This window comes from Capsicum annuum, chromosome 12, assembly GCF_002878395.1.
Source record: "Capsicum annuum cultivar UCD-10X-F1 chromosome 12, UCD10Xv1.1, whole genome shotgun sequence".
NCBI lineage: Eukaryota > Viridiplantae > Streptophyta > Magnoliopsida > Solanales > Solanaceae > Capsicum > Capsicum annuum.
The window spans coordinates 16,442,947-16,462,451 of record NC_061122.1 but is presented as its reverse complement, the minus strand read 5'-3'; the positions used below and the strand labels follow the sequence as shown (position 1 = coordinate 16,462,451).

Sequence of the window (19,505 nt, the reverse complement as noted above, 5' to 3'; positions counted from 1 at the left end):
CCCCCCCCCCCCCCCCCCCCCCCCCCCCCGAAAATCACAAAAGAACCTCATGATTTTTGCTTATTCTTGATTAATCCAAATAATTTCTTCTCGGATAATTGGTGAGTTCTCAGCTTTCTTGATTTTTTTTTTAAAACCATTTTATTTGTGTTAAAAATTGAGGTTTTTTTGTTGTTGTTTTGTTTGTGATTTTTGATGGGGTTTGAGTTGAAAACTTTCTTGGTTTTTGTGAAGTAGCTTACATGTATTTTTATTTATGATTATTACGTAAAAAAAAAAATTGTGAAGTAGCTTACATGTATTTTTATTTATGATTATTATGTAAAAAAATTGAGTCTTTTTAGTTAATTTCTTGTTTGTTTTTTTTTTGGTTTAAAATGTAGTTTTTTTTTTTGTAATTTTATTTATTAGTTTTGAAAGGGTTTGAGTTAAAAAAAAAATCTTGTTTTTTTGTGAAGTAGCTTCTATGCTTTTTTTTCTTTCTTTTCCCTCTATGGGGTTGAGATTTCTGTATAAAATTTGAGTGTTTTAAAGTTAATTTCAGCTTTCTTTTTTTTGGGGGGTGGGGGTTAAAATGGATTATTTTTTTTTTGTTGTTAATTTCATCTTTCTTAGGTTTTTTGGGGTTAAAAATGGAGTCTTTTTTGTAGTTTTATGTATGATTATTGAAGGGGTTTGAGTTAAAAACTTTCTTGTTTTTGTGTAGTAGGATTTTCTTTCCTTTTTTTCTTTTATTGGTTGAGATTTCTGTGTAAAAAATTTAGTCTTTTTTAAGTTAATTTCAGCTTTTTGGGTTTATGCTTCTGTCTGTTTTTGTAGAATAATTTCCTCTTTTATGTTCTACTGCTCTTGTTTGTATTAAATCTTTTTAGTTCTTGTTGTATTTGTTTCATTTTGATTTTTTCTGGTAAATGTTTTTCTTCATGTTATGAAATTTTGAGAAAAGAAAATTAAAGAAAAAAAGGCTTAATTAAGGTTCCCTTTGGATGAACTTTTGGTTTAATGGATAGTGATAGTAAAGTCACATAAAATATGGAAAAGAAGATGAAAAAGGAAGAAAAAGATTTGCTTTTTTTCACATAAAAGGTATAGACTTTAAGATGGAAAAAGAAATCTTGGAGTAGAACGTATAAAAGATTTGCTTTTGATTGCTAAGCTGTAAAATTTGTAGAAGGACAAATCGTGATGGTGTCGGCGAAGAAATAAATTTCACATTTATCTCTTGAAAAGTTTCAGAAACTTGTAGTTTATCAAAAGTTTTTCCGTGTGATCAAGAAGTCACGGGTTATAGATGTGGAAATAGCCTCTTGCATTAACACAGGGTAAGACTGCGTACGATAGACCCTTGTGGTTCGACCCTTATGCGGGAGCTTAGTGTACCGGGTTGCCCTTCATGTCATTTTAGTTCATATGCTGTTCTTCTGAGTTTTTAATTTTTGTATTGTTTTCAGCCAGATTTAAGTTGCTGGTGGATTCGACTTAGGGATCGTTCTTGAATCTTGAGTATTCCCTTTGATACCAGAGATGGTTGCTGAATCTTGGTTTCGCAGTTTCTGGAAAAATTCGAAAAAAAATGAGGGTGGTGGTCATCAAAAGGTGCTAATTGGTGTTCTAGCATTTGAAGTTGCAAGTTTAATGTCTAAACTGGTTCACGTATGGCAGTCTTTGAGTGATAAACAAGTGGCAAGATTGAGGGATGAGATAATGAAATCAGTTGGTATCAAGAAGCTGATTTCGGATGATGATTCGTATATTGCAAGATTGATATGTACGGAGTTGGTTGAGAACTTGGGACATGTGGCAATTGCTGTTTCTAGGCTTGCAAAGAAATGTAACGATCCGTACTTGAAGAGTTTTGAGCAAGCCTTCAATGATTTGCTGAAAGTTGGTGTTGATCCGTATGGGTGGCAACTTTCATGGAAGAAGATGGACAAAAAGATTAAGAAAATGGAACGGTTTATTGTGATTAATGCGAATTTGTATCAAGAAATGGAGAATCTTTCCGATCTTGAACAGACCTTGAGGAGATTGAAGGGAAATGATGATGCGGATAGCATTACTTTGGTTGAATACGAAAAGAAGCTCGCGTGGAAGCAGCAGGAGGTGAAGCATCTTAAGGATGTCGCTATTTGGAATAGGACTTACGATTATACCGTCCGTCTTTTGGCGAGATCTCTGTTTTCTATATTTAGTAGGATAGGCCATGTGTTTGGAGTTGATCCCGTCATGGATGAGAGGGCTAAAGCATCCAGAGATCTAGATTCTGATCAAATCTATCGGAGCCACTCAGTTGCTTATGCCCAGTCATCCGTTCACCCATCCGAAACTAGTCTGTCTAGATTTTCCTCAGAACCAGTGGAAAACATCCTTGCCAAATCTGGACCAATTTCAAGCACAAGGAACGTTCACATGTCTTATTCAGGTCCCCTGAAAAGTTCAACATCAACAGAAAGCCCAATTCCTGGAAGGCATTCTTCTGCTGGCTTCTATTCGGGTCCTTTGGGGAGGTCGACAACAAAATCTGGGCCGCTCCCTCTATTTAATAAATCCAGCATGAAGTGGTGGAAATCCCGTGATCGTTCAGGAAACTTAAATGGAAAACGTTCAAATTCGAAACATGCTCGACCGACCACTGTTGGACCACTAAAAGGCTGCATGATGGTTGGGAATGGTTCTCCTTTAAGTAATTGCCATCTAGATCCACATGGATTTCATTCTGGTTTTCTCAATGCAACGAAAGGAGCTGGCGTAGATGGACTTGCTGATAGCTATTCAACTTGCTCCTATCTAACAAGTTATAATGCGAAAAAAAGGCTGCTAAACGCTCCTCCAGAAACTCTTGGGGCTGCTGCCTTAGCACTGCATTATGCAAATGTCATTATCGTGATTGAGAAACTAGTGGCATCTCCTCACTTGATCGGACATGATGCAAGAGAAGACCTGTACAGCATGCTACCTGCTAGTTTAAGAGCATCCCTCAGGGCGAAACTAAAGCCATTTGCTAAGAGCTTGACATCATCCGTTTATGACACAGTTCTTGCTGGAGAATGGAATGACGCAATGCTGGGGATACTGGAATGGCTTGCTCCTCTTGCTCATAACATGATAAGATGGCAGTCTGAGCGGAGTTTTGAGCATCAGAACTTCGTTTCCAGAACAAATGTGCTGCTTGTACAAACCCTTTATTATGCAAATCAAGAAAAGACAGAATCAGCAATCACAGAGCTGCTCGTCGGTCTGAACTACATATGGAGGTATGGCAGGGAAGTGAATGCAAAAGCGATAGAGGAATGTGCAAGTGCTAGAATGATGTTTAATGATGATTACTTGGATGACTGACAGACATTTTGATCTTTGGCCAGTGATTTTGGGTTTGTTGAATGTGATTTGGAGTTTGGGATCTTGTTCCACAGCAAAATGCCTCAGTTCTGAAGCATCCACGAGTCTTCTCCACCAAGTTTCTCAACCGTTGCCGATTCAAACTACTCGGATCCCAGGAGATTCTTTATTCGTTAAAAGGGTGACGAATACTGCAGGGAATGTAACACGTAAAGCTTCAGCTACTAAACATTCTTTTAGGTCAGTAAGTGATGACCATTTTCCTATTTTGCCAGCAGAACTTGGGGTCTCGTTTCACGAATCAGAGTCCACGCTATAAATTCTATATCTTGTTTAGTTGATAAATGTATAGAATTGTCTTGAGCTTGTTTTTCTAGCGTTGTAAATTTACATGACAAAGGTTTTCCTTTAGCATATAAGATATTGAAAGGTTTGGTGCAGTTTGTTGTTGATCAACTTTCTGAGAGTATCTTTGCAATACTATGAAACAAGAAACTTGAGAATTAGTTCAGCCACATTTCTGGCTTGTGGTTATTATGATGGTACACTGGTACTTATCCATGTTTGAATATGTTCTTTTAAAGTAGTGGTGTTGGGTCATCTCGTGCACATCTCGATTATTCCATCGATCGAGTAGCTGATATGTACCTCATACTAGCAACACATGCATCGAATAACTCTTTATCGGTCTATCCACCAATGCTCTCATCGAGTAGCTGCTACCTTGTGAGCATGAAATATCAGATAACTTTGTCCACCTACCTCGTGCTAGCACATGCATTTAATAACTTTTATTAGTTTATATTAATCCATCAATGCTACCTCGTTACTAGCATATGTATTGGACAACTCTTATCAGTTGACCCACTAATCCACTTTCATCGAGTAACTACTACCTTATATGATAGTATCTAGTACCGGACAACCCGAGTTTGTCAGCTACTCTGTACCAACACATACATCGGGTAACTCTATATCAATTTATCCACCAAGGCTTTTCTTGTGTGAGCATAAGTATCAAGTAACTTTGTCCATCTATTTTGCATTAGCATCAAAACTTTCACTATGTAGCTGCTGGCTTGTTGTAAGTACCAAATAACTCCGTCGATCGAAACTCAGACAAATGAGAAGCAAGAAAGAGTGGTCAATATTCTATCTTTTTAGTTCTTTTGGCTCATTAGCACATCACAATATGATGATGTAGCTATATTAAATGTTTTTCAACCGTCAAGAATTGCTGGCACCAACTCTTACATACAGCTCTGCAATTGCTTAAATTATACTATCCTTATAAAAACATTTTCAGTCATTACATTATAGCCGACTTCAACCCTTTGTGAGACTTGACACTGTTATTAGAGATGTGGAAAGAGAAAAATCAAAGTTGAATATATAAAATATTATGATAAAAAGATTAGCAAAATCGCAGGCGAATTTGCTTGAGAATATTTTCTTATCCAAAACTATAGTATAAGATTATAATTATATTTTAAAAAAAACTCTATGATATCATTTCACGATGTATATTGTAATGTATTGTCTTGATGATTTTAGGATAGATTGTACCGGTTTCGTCGTTATACAATGTTATTCATGAGCAAATTGAAGGAAAAATTATAAGAAAAGTAGGATATCGGATAGACCTGATAGCGTAAAGAATAAAATAGAATTATTAAATGATAAATAATAAGATGAGAAAAAAAAATAAGATAATGACGTGATTACACCAAATTGATTAAATAAAATAGGATTTTTTTCGTTATATAATATATTTAAGTTATAATTGAACCATTGTGGGAATATTAATAATATAATACATGTAACAGCCATCCAAAAATGTCACAATTAAATCATGGAGTCCAAATTGATAAATGATCATCTCAACAAAAGATTCTTGAATTTTTTTTATTTTTTTTCGTGTTTTAATCATATTTTCGCATTAGAAAAACAACTCAATACCGAATAATTTTGAAATGCTGACTAAAATTTAATTGGTGGTCCAAAAATTAGCTATATTTCAATCTCTTCCATGGCTTTACTATTTTGAGAGCATTATAAATTGTTCAGGTTCCTACAATTAATTTTTCTTTGATTTATTACCACATATTATATTTTTGATGTAGTAGTAGTTAGTGGTCCATTATGGTTAAGTTTTGGAAAATTCAAAGTAGGTGAAGAAGAAGACCGGCGTTTTAAAGTAAAAAATAATCTACTACTATTTGTCATGATACTTGATTTTGCCTTGAGAATGACGTACAATCTCACTTCTATGTATATTTTGGCTGCTACAATAAAATATTAAAATATAACTTGATATGAAAAATCAATTTTTATTTTTAAAAAAAACCTCTATTCGATATAGTGAAATCCTACTATAGAAAATAATTGCTATAGATAGATCTGATTATTTGGTGCACAGAAATGAGGCAGCATTTTCTAATAAGATTTTTTTGATTTTCAGAGACTCGAATTCGAGATCTTTAATTAAGGTGGAGGATCTCAATCATTCCACCTCGACTAATATTGATATACTTCCTCCTTTTCGGAATAAATGAATTGTTAGGATATTTATTGATGTTTCAAAATAAGTGAATTATTGAATTTTTTTCCAAATTTTCCCTTATGATTTAACAATCAATTAACTTTTAAAAAGACATTACAAGGTCAACTTTTTTTGGGGGGTAAAAATAGAAAGTTGTGTTAAATTTATGTCTTTAATGTTTTTTCCTTAATATATGTGTCAAAATTCAACAATTCATTTATTATGAAACGGAGGGAGTATAAACTAAACACACCCTTCATTTCAATTTTATACGGAATTTAAGAAAATAAAGAAATTTTTGAATCTTGTGATTTTTAAACTAAAGATATATATAATGTCACAATATATTCTTTAATCTTATAGTGTTAGATATGTCAGGTAAAAAGTTGAAATTCAACGAAAGATATATTTCTTTTTTTACAGATTAAACGAAAAGTTTGACAAATAAATTGAAATTAAGTAATTAAAAAATTACTATACATACTACTGCTAATTGTGAGTGGTTTGCCCAATTAAGTAAAAGCAAAATAGCCACATAGGTCGGGTTGGTTCGGTTTTTTATTAAAATATAATCAAACCAATAATATCGGTTTTCTAAATCTATAAACCAAATCAAACCAATATACAATCGTTTTTTTTATTTTTGTTTTAGTTGGGTTTTTTTGGTTTTTTCAATTTTTCGATTTTCTCTATTTTTTTACAATTATAATGTGATTGAAGAAAAAAATTAAATGTTTTCACTAAAAAGATAAAAGAAAAAAATGGTCATTGAGTAGTTTCAATAAAAATTAAGTTGGCAAATTACTAAGACGTCTAGACTACTATTTCTCAGTAATATTATGTGGATACCCAATAGTTCAATTTTTAAGTCACTAGCCACTGTAGCTTGTCTAAAAATTCCCTTCACAAAAAATGTGAGCATACAAAAAAATGAAAAATTGGAGACAATTTATTAAAAATTTAACTCCATAAAGTAATTAATTATAACATAATTCCATAAAAAACAAAGAGAAAGAAGAGAAACAAACCTAAATCACAACTTGACGAATGAGAAAAGTAAGATGAAAGTAAGATGAGAAAATAATGAAAACTCTCTGAAAACTTGGAAAGTAAAATGTATCAAGTGAAGCAATTATAGAATTTTAGGTTTTTATATTAATATTGGGCTTTGTATTAATTTGTTATTAATGGAAAAATACTATAATTAAAGGCCCAGGAATATATATCTATTTTATGAATATAAAAAAATAATAAAAGTAATTAGAAAGTAGATTATAAGTTGTATTTTTTACGTATAAAAAATTAAAATTATATTTGTATTACGTCGGTTCGGTTTGAGTTCAGTTTGATTTTATTTTTGCTAATACCAAACCAAACCAAGAATGGTTGATTTTTTTTGCCAACACCAAACCAATCAAGTCAAATCAAAAGTCGATTTTTTTCCTCAATTCGATTTGACTTAACGGTTCGATTTTTACGCGCCTAGCCACACACAAATGATGTGTTTAGTGACTCAATTGCATGTGCGGTATTAGGTGGTTTCCAATATATTAGGTCATATAAATTCTTTTCAATAGAGGTGTCAATGTCATATGATTAATTAAGTTGAATAATTACCTACATTTGGTAAAAATTTGTAATTTGGCAAGTTTCTCTATTGGTATGTAAATTTCATGTCACCTTAGCAAGAACCTTTTATTTTTAAAAAATAAAATAAAATATTACAGAATCTTGTAAGAGAATTGTTTTTGTAACTCATTTATAACATCTAAGTTTTATGGTTTTTTACTAGAAATTTCATTTTTAAATAGAAGATATCTTTGCCTTTACACATAAAAGATTTGAAAGATTATCTTTTCTTTTTTTTTAAATTTTGTAAGTGATCAAGAGATCTTAATTTTTCCAAATCTTTCACGATTAATAAAAGTTGAGATTTTAAGTGATTTCAGTAATAAAAAACACTATTTTGATGGTGTGAAATTTTTACACTAAATTCCTATTTTGTGTTTGGGTTGCAGCTAAATGTTATTGCTTTCTGTGTTGAGAATAGATATTACCGTCAGACTTCTCTGTAACAATAACATAATAATCAAGTTTTTTTTAAAATTAATTTTTTATGTTATAGTTACCTATCCAGTACATCATTTTTACCTATAACAATAACATTAATTTATATAGCCATACGCATTTTGTAAAATTTACCTCTCTAAAATTTACCTCTCTATAAAAGCTACTTTTATTTTCGATATTATAATAATTATCTATAGAAATAAAAACTCTAATATTATCACTAATATATTTGATATACAAAGTGTGATGAAACTAGCATTTGATATCAAAGATTTCTACATATGAAGCTTCATTAAGAAATGACATTTCCATTTGTATAATGAATACATGTCGAAGTTAAGTTTTCCATAGAAATACTTTTATAAATTAGAAATGAGGATAATTTTGCTTATAAAACCAAAAAATAGTCGAACATCAAATATATAATGCTATACGTGTATAACACTCTATGTCTATATAAACCAAAAAAATCAAAATAAACAAAGCTATTATAGAATAGTCTGAGATTATATTAGTAATTTAATATAACTACTGCCAATATAATTTTATTTTTTTTAAAAAGGTAATCTTTAAGATACTGAAGCAGCAAAACATGTACCAGCACAAATCTTGGCCACATTATGTGCAAGTCACTAATGAGGATATGATTATCTCAGACTATATTAAAATAAAGTAAAAGTTAAGGTCTTTTCATGAAATCAAAACTTCAATTGGTCTCTGTGTCGGATTCAGGATTTAGGGATCATGGGTGTTCGGGAAGGTCTGAACACATATATTGACATTGAAAGCCTTAAAGTTTCGCCTGAAAACAAAAGCGATTATCTATCTTCTTGGTTTACTGGGTGCTTTTCTAAGTCTTATACCGATTTTAATATATTTTTTATATAATTATACCTAATGCTCATCGAATTTAACGAATGCTGAAGCACCCAAAAATTAATCTTAGATTCGCCTCTAATTAATCCTACGCTCAATATTAATGACTGACTTCACGACTAAAATTCTTTTTGATGTATGGTTTAGTCAGTCGTGTAGAATAAAAAAAATGAATAATGAAGTTTCATGTGCATTTGTGTAACTTTAAGCCCAAGACTACCATGGAAGAACCAATTAATAGAGAACTTATATAAGAATGAAAACTCAACTTGATTAAAGATCGAATTACCATTGGCTCATTTGAAATTATAGCTTGGTTTTAATAACATGTAAATTGGACGTGGTTGGTAGTTTGGTAGCATATTTGTCCATAATCTTTTAAATTTCACAAGGTTAGATTATTTATGTTACACAAATGATCCAACAATAAATTAAATGAAGCAGAAGCAAATAGCTAAATGCCAGTTATCATATTTCATAAGTTGGATCATTTTGATTCAGATAGTTTAGATACAGTTCATATATCATATTAATATAATATATACCATACTGATATGGTTTGTGAAAAAATAGAGCATCAAATTTATGGGTAAAAATTGTATCATTATTATATAGAATATGCATTTTATAATATGATGTGCGTAGAATTTGTATCGTTGTTGTATAATATATATATATATATATATATATATATAGTGTGTGTGTGTGAAGGCCTTTATAATTGACGTTTGTCCTTTTTATCCTTCATTAAAAGTCTACCCTTTAAACAAAATCATCTTTTCACCCTTTTTTCTTCAATTATTATTTTATTAAATTAAGAAATCCTAAAATATATGAAAAGAATCTTAATAAATAAATATATGAAAAATAAATAAATATGTGAGTCCTAAAATATATAAAAATACAGTTAAGAGTCCTAAAATATATGTAAAAATCATATTGATAAGAGAAAAAAGTAACATATCGTTAGGTTTATCTATTCCTTTAATAGGCTCTGGGCTATGGATTTATGGTGCATCTTTGGTGAAGAGAAAAAAAATGCACTTGCTCTCCATCTCTCTATATAAAGAATTCTTCCAGAATGAAATTATTTTATAGGGCAAGTGAAAGTAAATCAAATTGGTGTAATACGTCGATTATGATGTAGAGGGTGATATGCTCGAGCATGCTAATATAAGAATGACTGAGTCCTCCTTCAAAAGTGTTCATATGTTGCATGCAATGGAGGGTAAGAAATTTAGTACTCCTATTATGTTTAATTTTATTGGCATATTGTTAGCTAATTACTACTACATATATGTATATTTAGACTTTAAAGATCTAAAAAAAACAGTGATCGATATTGTCGAATTTAAATTTTTTAACCTTTATTAAAAGTCTCCATAAAATAGTCTTTTTTATTTTTTTCCTCAAATAATTATTTAAGTTTTAGATCTATGTGAAATCACGTAAAATATTCCTTCAATTTTACTTTTAAAATTCAGGAATTAAAAAAGAAAAAAATCTTCTTTAGTATAAATTATATGTATCAACTATTAAAAATTTGAAAATAGAGAAGGTCCACAGTGTCTCCTCAACCTCCCCCCTACTCACATCGTTCCCCCTAAACTGAAAACCTACAACCCCTTCACTCCTATATCTACCCATGCATAGATGAAAAAAAGAAAAAAAACAGACAAATACAACACACGAAGCAAAGTTGGAGAACTATGTAAGCTTATATTGTTGCATGAGTTTTATGAAGCTTAATTATATGTAATGATCCCGTGTCAAGGTGATTAAAGTTACATATGTTGCATTTTTTTTCTTTAATACAAATTTTTTTAATTGAAAAAAGAATATTGTTATTTGATCGGTATCTACTATAATAATAGATGATAAATGCATTTTATCTGTGTTGGTTACTTAGTGCAGAACGTGTAGAAAATTATTAACGAGGTGGTTTGTATTATTGTGAGATGGTCTAATATTTTTTTCTTTATATTATTTATTTTATTGTTGTGTATTACTCTTAGGGAGAGATCAAAAATTAATATGTTGTGGTACTTTGATAGAAGTTTGTTTAATCTTGATCCTATCTTGATTGATCATGGCTACTTCTTTATTTTGTAGTAATTTGTGTTAGCTGGACTTTGGAGGCAATGACTACTGCTTATGGAATATCTGAGCCAATTTCAACTTCTGGACCTACTGAGTTGGATGTTTTTCGAAATTGCAAATTGGAAAAGGTTTGTTCTTGATTTAATAATTGAATCGCAGTTGTTAATACTAATAGGGTAGCAACTTTCTTCTATTTTGATATATTTTTTTAGGTATATGTACAAATTTAAGAAAAGTTTGATGGTAGAGTATAGTATGTACATAAATTTATGTTGGTTTATTTGTATGTTAGAATTTCAGATCGGGTAGGATGTTTCTTTTTTGTGGTGAGCAAAAGTTGGTGAGGATCTGCTGAAAATTTCTATTAGTGTATTAATCAATTTTTCTGAATATTTTTCGAGAGTTAGATGTAGTCTGATGAACTAAAATTATTCCTATTTAAGATCACAACTTTCTTTTGCTGCCATATGTAATGGATTGTTTTCTCATATGTTGTTATTTGATATTTGTTGGTTAATGAATCAAGCCGCTTCTAAAATAAGAAGGCATACATGGATCTATCATTTGTTCTTCTGAAAGCGTTTGGATTGATGTTAATTTGGTTGGTTGTTCTGTTAGCTTGATTTACAATTTTTGCATTTATTTGAAAAATATATTTGCTGACTTTTAGACGTATTTCTTAGAAAAATAGTATAATTATATGTGTGATTGTTGAAAAACTTTGTTCACTTTTATTCGTTGTTAAGTTGACAATCTTCGTATATATGTAGGGATGCTTGAAAGTAGAAAGGGAAAATTTCTGTATATATCATATATGTAGGAAAATACTTAGTTTAGTATATAATCCTAACTTTATTTAATAAAGCAAATGCATTAATTAAGGCTCCCACATTATTTTTCAGGTGAAATTATTATAAAATTCGATCAAAGTGACTTTTTTGATGACTGAAAAAGAGTAAGATAACTTTTGTGTAATGAAAAAAAAATATTTTTTGTGTAATGGACACAAAGCTAAAGTGACCATGAATGAGATTTTCTCAAAATATGTTGATTTAAAGATTGAATTGTAAAGGGACGCAAGTTAGAAATATGACTCTAAATGAGTTAATGAGACTATATACAATGTTTTTAGTTCTCTTCTTTTCTTGATAATATGTTGATGTGGTTTTTCTTATATTCCAAATTATTTTGATCGAGCTAAAATTATTTATGTATTACAATAGTGGTATGACTCTAATTTGTGGCAGTTGAAGAGCAGATGCAAAGCTAGAAGTTGGTCTGTATGGTAATTTCAATCTTTTTTCTTAATATGTAAAAATATTTTTAAAAAATTATTTTTCTAAGATTTAAAAATTATCTTTTAATTATTTCCTAACTACTCAGACTTTGATTTTAGTCCATAATAAACACGTAAGTCTTTAAATTTATTTTCTTACTATTAAGACTTTGATTTTAGTCCATAAAGAACACGAAAGTTCCTTGAACTTTTTTTTTTTTTTGTCTGAAGTTTCTTTTCTTATAATTTATTTAAGGTGTCTTAAAATATATGGTAATAGATTTTAAGAGAATTAATAATTAAGAAATTCTAAAATCTGTGGTAAAAGAAAAGATATATTAGTAAGAAATATTAAGAGAACCAATAATTAAGGAATGCTAAAATATATGATAAAGGAAAGATATATGATTTGTATTTTAGGTTGGTCTTATTATTGATAAAGATGGTGTAACCATAAAAAATGTCACTACCATTACCACCACCACTACTACTACTACCACTACGACTACTACGACCACTACGACTATGACGACTGCATCTGTTTCTGTTATTATTATTACTATTATTTGAACCGAGGGTTTATCAAAAACAATCTAGTAGGGCAGGTGTAAGTTCTACGAGTACGTATGTATTTTTGTTATTAACGATAGTAGTTGTGCTTGTAGGCTATTATAATTGCTAGGATTTTGCTTGAACGTCCACCTGTACATTTATCGCCATTAAAAAAGTAGGCATTTTATGTAATTCTTTTCTATTTCTAATTGCCATCAATTTGATTATATAGGAATATGTTGTTGCCCCACATGGTAGAGAAGCATGTTAGATAATAGATTCAAGTGAAAGTTGCTAAGCTTCTGGTATTTTTTTTGCTTCGTAGTCTTGCATATTTTCTCTCCTTATCTTTCTCACAACATTGCATACTAACTTCTTTTAGGAGAAGAGAAGGCAAACCTGAAGAAGCTACGTTGTTGTAAGGCATTGTGAGGGACAACAAAGAAGATGTATATTTTAGATTAAAAAAAAAAGATGAAGAAAAATATGAAGATTTGCTGTATTCTTTTTCTATCATTAATTGTGTTTATTGATCCCTTTTTATAATGTGCATTGTTGATCCTTCACTTTTCATAAGCCGTCATAATAATTTTTAAGTTGTTTGTCCATAGATAAAATGAAAAAAGTAATTTATAATATGAGATTTCATAATTTGTTTTAGAAGATCATTTAGATGTACAACGTGATTGATGAATGTTCAGTTAAAAAATTAAAAAGACCGAGACACTTTAGATGTGGTTTTGACCCTTCACTTTATCATAATAATTTTCAAGTTATTTGACCATAAATAAAAAGAAAATAGTGATTTGTAGTATGAGATTTCATAATTTGTCTTAGACGATCATTTATATTTATAGAGTGTTTGGTTAAAGTTCAGGTAGAAAACTAAAAATATCAAGATATTTTAAGTGTATTTTTTATCCTTCACTTTATTCATAAGGCATTATAATAATTGTTATGTTGTTTATCAATAGAGAAAAATGAAAAAGTAATTTGTCATATGAGATTTCATGATTTATCTTAGACGATCATTTAGATGTATAAATCTCTTCTATTTATATGAATACTTCTAGAGTATTTGTTCATTGATCTTAAGTTTCTGCCCTGTTATGCCTATAGAATGCAAATTCTGGGACACATATTAGTGTCAAGTTGGTTTCTGAAGCTGGTGTTGAGGTTATTGCCTATGTTGTTGTCAAGGGACTGATGTCTTTAGATGGACTGACATTCAGAGTGTCGGACTTTCATGAGCATCAAATTTGAGTGGCTAATGACCTTAGTGGTCAAATAGGTAGAAATAAAAAAAGTTGAGATATTTTAGGTGTATGTTTATCCTTCACTTAATTCATCAGTCATCATAAAAATTTCAAGTTGTATGTTGATAGAGAAAAATCATGAAAGAGTGAGTAGTAGTATGAATTCTTTGTTACATTGTCATTTATATGTTTAGTGTCTGGTGAAATTCAGGTAGAAAGTTAAAAAAGGTCAAAATACTTTGAGTATTTTGTCGATCTTTCATTTTATTCATAAATCATCATAGAAAATTTTCAACCTGTTTGTCGATAGAAAAAAATAATGATTTGTAGTATGAATCCCATAAACTTAGATTACAACTATTTAACTTTTTCTTATAAAATTAGTAATATTTTTAGGATACTAACTTTCACGAGTTTATGATTCTACTATGAAGTTCTTGACAATCAGAATAATAACAAACAAAAATAATAGGTAGAAGAAAATAAAGTAATAGAAATCTGAAGAGAATGAATAAATTAGACAAAAAGCAGAAATAGAGTTTTAATCTTACCTAGGAACATAGTAGATTGTCTTTAGGTTTAGATTTAGGTTTTAGCATCGTAACATTTTATTTAATTTTAGTTTTTTTTTTCAATATAGAGAGTCTTATACCTAGAGGAACTAAAGACCGTTTCAAATAGAAAATTAAAAACATCGAGATACTTTAGGTGTGTTTTTGATCCTTCACTTTATTTATCAAGCATCATTTTCACGTCAATTCTTTGTTGTTAATCTATATGAAATCATACCCTAATCTTAAAATGAACGTATAAATTCATTTTAAAAACACCATTTGCCCCGAAAATTATTATGTTTATATTTTTGTATATAATCCTTTGTATTGACGTAAGATACACGTGCAACGCACGTACACTAAACTAGTATATATATATATATATAAGACGCATATAGAAATTGTATCTTCATTGTATAGAATACATATTTGTATAAGATATGTATCAAATTTGTATCAATATTGTATAAAGCTGTTAGGAAATGGCTAAAAAATGAAATTAAAATTCAATGGTCATTTTTGTGTCAATTCTTTCTTTCGAAGTACTATTTATGTCCTTCCCCCTATATATGATTCGGTGAACGCAGTGGCAGTTTTAGGATTTAGAATTCTGGGCGCCCAGGAGGCTCAAACACATATATTGATACACAAAGACTTTAAGGTTCTGCCTGAAAATTAAAGCACACAACTATCTTCTTGGTTTATAGGGTGTTTTTCTAAATCTTATACCAGTTTTTATACATTTTCTTATAGAATTATACCTAATCTGAATTGAATTTAATGGATATCGAAGAACCACAAATTAGGCCATAGGTCCTCCCCGGATCAACGAACTAGTTCACTGAGATGTCAAAATATATATAAGATATACACTTTCAATATATATTTTGTATAAAGTATTCACTGTCTATACACTTTATACATATTTTGTAACTAGTTGGCTGAAGTGTTTAGAGTCATAATTATTATCCCAATTATTTTTTACTAAAATTTACATAAATACACAAACTAAAGTTACCTTATTACATTAAATACCAATTTGGTAAAGTATTTACACAAATTTCAAACTAATTACATAAATCCCCTTTTTTGTTACTTTCTCTCTCATAAACCTTATACATCTAAAACACTATATTTTTTTCCGTATTTTGCTCCCCATCTGCTCCCATTACACACTATATTTTCTCCACATTTGAAACCCTTTTTTCACGGCAAAATTCAAGTAATCTACTTGGAGGTTATCAATTTGTAAGTTTTGAAGCTTTAATTGATTTTATTGATTTACTTCTTTTTTTTCAACTTTACCAATTTAGGATTTGTTTAATTTATTCTCTTATTGCCTGTTCGTTTCTATGAAATTACGGTATTTTGCAAGTATATTCAACTTTCATAGTTTGATTTTTTCGCTTTTCTTCATATACTACAAGTTTGATTTTTTATTTTCTTGGTTTGTACTTGCTTTTGCTTAATCGATATAGTGTAAAATTGGTAATGAATTCTCGTCCTAACTTTAGTTTACGACTTAGTCAGTTAGATTCTCAAAAATAAGATATTCCCGTTGGGTTTGTTCCTAGTACATTTGATTGCGAAGAACCCAATTTCGCAGAGAATCGTTCAAAGTATCGAAACGAACTGGCAACAATGTAGAAATTGAAGGAAGCGGCTAGTTCTAGATCGAAGAAATCAGGTTCTAAAGCGGCAAGTAAGAAGAAGTTTGATGATTCCGGTCGACCACGTCTTCCAAAGATATTGATTATGAGTTTATGTATAAGTTGACATATGTATAATAAGACATTATACATTAGCTATTTCATCTCACTAATGTATAATGTAGGTATTCTGAAATATATTTCTATAGGTTATACATTGACAGTTATGAAAAAACAAACACTTATAAAGTATTAATTTTGTATAAGGTGACATTATACATTACAATAGTTTACTTTTTAAATGTGTAAGCTACCCTTATACATTTATATTTGTTGCTTAATTAGGTTTGATATTAATTTTGAGATGTGTAAGTTACCCTCATACATGTGTAATTGTTGTTTATTTAGGGTCTGATATAAATTGTTAGATGTATAAATAACCATCATACATTTATATCTGTTGTTTAATTATGGTCCTGATTTAAATTTTTAGATGTATAAGTTACCCCCATACAGGTTTAACTGTTATTTTTAGATTGCAATGAGCAAAGTACATAAAAGCTTGCTTCAAATCATTAACTTTCGAATATTGATGAGAATGGGAAGGAGTTGTGTTTGGATTATGATACTTATTATTCTTCATCTAAAGTTTTGGTTAGGAAATGTGTTGGCTTAGATGAAAAAAGTATTGATAATTCTCGAACTCAATGGTTTAAGTTTGTATCAGCCAATGTTTAGTAGAGTTCAAGAGATTTTTTTGATAGGATCCCATGTGTAGAATTGCATTGAGTATGCTGTTATATTGATATGAATAGAGTTGCAACTTATTATATTTTTTACATAATTTTTGAATATATAATTTTAGTAATATTGAGTTGACTTATCTGTTTGATTGACTCTCGAGAAGCAAAAATATCACTTAACTTGAAGCCGATTAAGTAAATAATAGGTCGCAATTTGAAGCGATCTACATGATATACAAATATAGATTATAGTCCTATCTATTACTATTCATACCAATCTACTATCTGTTAACTAGGACTCTAAAAGAGAACGTGTATCTTGTGAACCAAACCATACTACAAATTTAACAGGTTATAGTAAACCATCTATTTTATTTTTCAACCAACTTTACATATTATGGGAAATTGTGGATAATTTATCTTTTAAGTGACTTGATTGGATATAAATTAAGAGATGGTGTACATTTGACCCAAAACATACTACAAACTTTTCACGTTATAGTAAATTACCGATATTTTGTTTCAACTAGTTTTACTTATTGTGATAAATTAAGTATAATCTTTTACATAACCTGATAGGATACAAATTCTTTTAAGCTATTACCACTTATAATTCGAATAGAATTCTCCTCAATAGATTAGATAAGGATTAATTTTTTGAGATAAATTTTATTTTATCCGATAACATCAATATTAACTACGGCTATAAATATACGAGATCAATCAATTCTTTTCGTTCAACATAACCAACTTTATTTCGTAAGTGTAATCGCTATTTTTGATATACCCTCGGCTTATATTCTTTGATACTCTTCGGATAAAAACATGGTGCAATTAGCCACAATATTTATTTTTCTTTGCTCTTTTGTAACTTTTTCTCATTGTTTATCATTATCAACAAGTTCTAGATGGATAGTACATGATGCAACTGGTGAAAGAGTAAAATTAATTTGTGGCAATTGGCCCGGCCATATAGAGACCATGTTACCAGAGGGCCTAGATCTGCAGCCCATTAGACATATTACTAGGCACATTTTCGATTCATTCATAGAAGACGTCTTCAAGACCTACTTGCAGTCTTTGTTACGACAATTCAGTATATAACTTTAATTTTTTTACACTAAATCAATGTATTAAACAAAAGTATTAAAAATATATATATATAGACAAAATACAATTTCTGGCACTGCGCCATTTTTCATTATATATTTGTCCGAATGAATAATCAAATATTATACATTCGTACTTTAATTATTCAACTACACAAAATCCAACTATAAAACACAAACTACTTCAGAATGTCTAAAACCATATTACCATACATTTCTTGGACTGACACAGTTTCATTATACATTGGCATGAATGTATAATAACACATTATACATTCATACTTTTATGAGCTTCAGCAACACAGAACACAACTTTAGAGCATAAACTTCTTCAAAACCTCTAAAATCATATTACCATAGATTATAAGATCAACAAATAAAATCGATACACAATACAACACCTATTTCTTTATCAAACTGTATTTCCTTACTGAATTTGTCGAAAGTGAAAATACAAAGCAAAAAATTAACAAATTCAGAAAATTATTTCTTTAACTCAACGTAAACTCTCACTCCATTGTCGTTCCTTATGAAAATTGGAGAAGAATTTCCTTCAACCACATATTTAACTTCAATTTTTTTACGTACTTCGTGATATCCAATTCCATGGCGATCGTAGTAACCAATTTCAAGAAAGTTATACTTTCCAAAACAATTATTGCGTCACTTTTATATGATTGATAACTAATTTTTGACTCCCAAATTTCAGAATGTCGCAACAATATGGGGATATTCATATTGATTTTAGTAGTATTGAAGAACATATGTAGAAGAAATTGATTGTTTTTGACTTTTCAGATCATGATTCCTAGAAAAAATAAAAAAAATTGGTGTTTAAGAAAATTTTTGAAATTCAAACATCAGTTACTAGTTTTATCCATAAACGAGTTAATGTTAGCTAATTATTGTCGTTAATTAAGGAACTGTAAAATAATTTATGATTTCTCTTACCTTAAATTTAGGATTAGTTGTTTCATCATACATTCGATCAATGTATAATAGAAGGCCGAATGTATGAGTATCTTTGCCAAAATCGGGAGAGAGAAAACACAAAGGGATTTTGTGTAATTAGTTTCATTAACTAGGGAATTTATGTTGTTTACACATTTTTCAACATATCGGAATTTAATAACGAAAGGATTAGTTTGAGAAAAACTCGTTGAGACTCATTGTGCCATTGACAAGCTTATGCTACAGGGAGATTTACACAAATAGACACTTTCTGTGTCACCATTTAAATTTTGAACTCGTTAAGAAAACTTTTTAGGAATAAATTGACGATCAACATTAGGTTGTGAAATCTCGATGAATCACTAAGATTTAAAATTGATGGGCAAAACTTATCTTGTTAAAATAACTTCAACGTGCGAGTATGAAATTTTAAAAAGTTCAATCATATGCATCCAAAGCTACATAATTTTAAAAATGAAATTTAGGCC

At 29.8% G+C, this 19,505-nt stretch overlaps 1 protein-coding gene and 1 long non-coding RNA gene across 4 annotated transcripts; both read left to right on the top strand.

Moving 5' to 3' along the window:
- LOC107850774 lies at nt 1-3,779 on the top strand. 2 transcript variants are annotated; one of them, XM_016695521.2, is made up of 2 exons: nt 1-101; nt 1,452-3,779. In XM_016695521.2, the coding sequence occupies exon 2, from the start codon at nt 1,525-1,527 to the stop codon at nt 3,337-3,339; it is 1,815 nt and encodes a 604-aa protein (XP_016551007.1). In that variant the 5' UTR covers nt 1-101; nt 1,452-1,524; the 3' UTR covers nt 3,340-3,779. The 2 variants fall into 2 exon arrangements, with proteins under 2 accessions (XP_016551007.1, XP_016551008.1); XM_016695522.2 differs by lacking the exon at nt 1-101 and adding an exon at nt 588-1,322.
- Nucleotides 3,780-9,861: 6,082 nt separating this feature from the next.
- LOC124889307 lies at nt 9,862-16,356 on the top strand. Of its 2 annotated transcripts, none has more exons than XR_007048183.1 (3): nt 9,862-10,055; nt 10,940-11,055; nt 16,172-16,356. It is a non-coding gene; the product is annotated as an uncharacterized LOC124889307 (long non-coding RNA). The 2 variants fall into 2 exon arrangements; XR_007048182.1 differs by lacking the exon at nt 16,172-16,356 and adding an exon at nt 13,138-13,246.
- The last annotated feature ends 3,149 nt before the right edge of the window (nt 16,357-19,505 follow it).

What these genes read in the sequence shown, in the direction of transcription:
- LOC107850774 (XM_016695521.2), top strand. Translation starts at nt 1,525, where the DNA reads ATGGTTGCTGAATCTTGGTTTCGCAGTTTCTGGAAAAATTCGAAAAAA.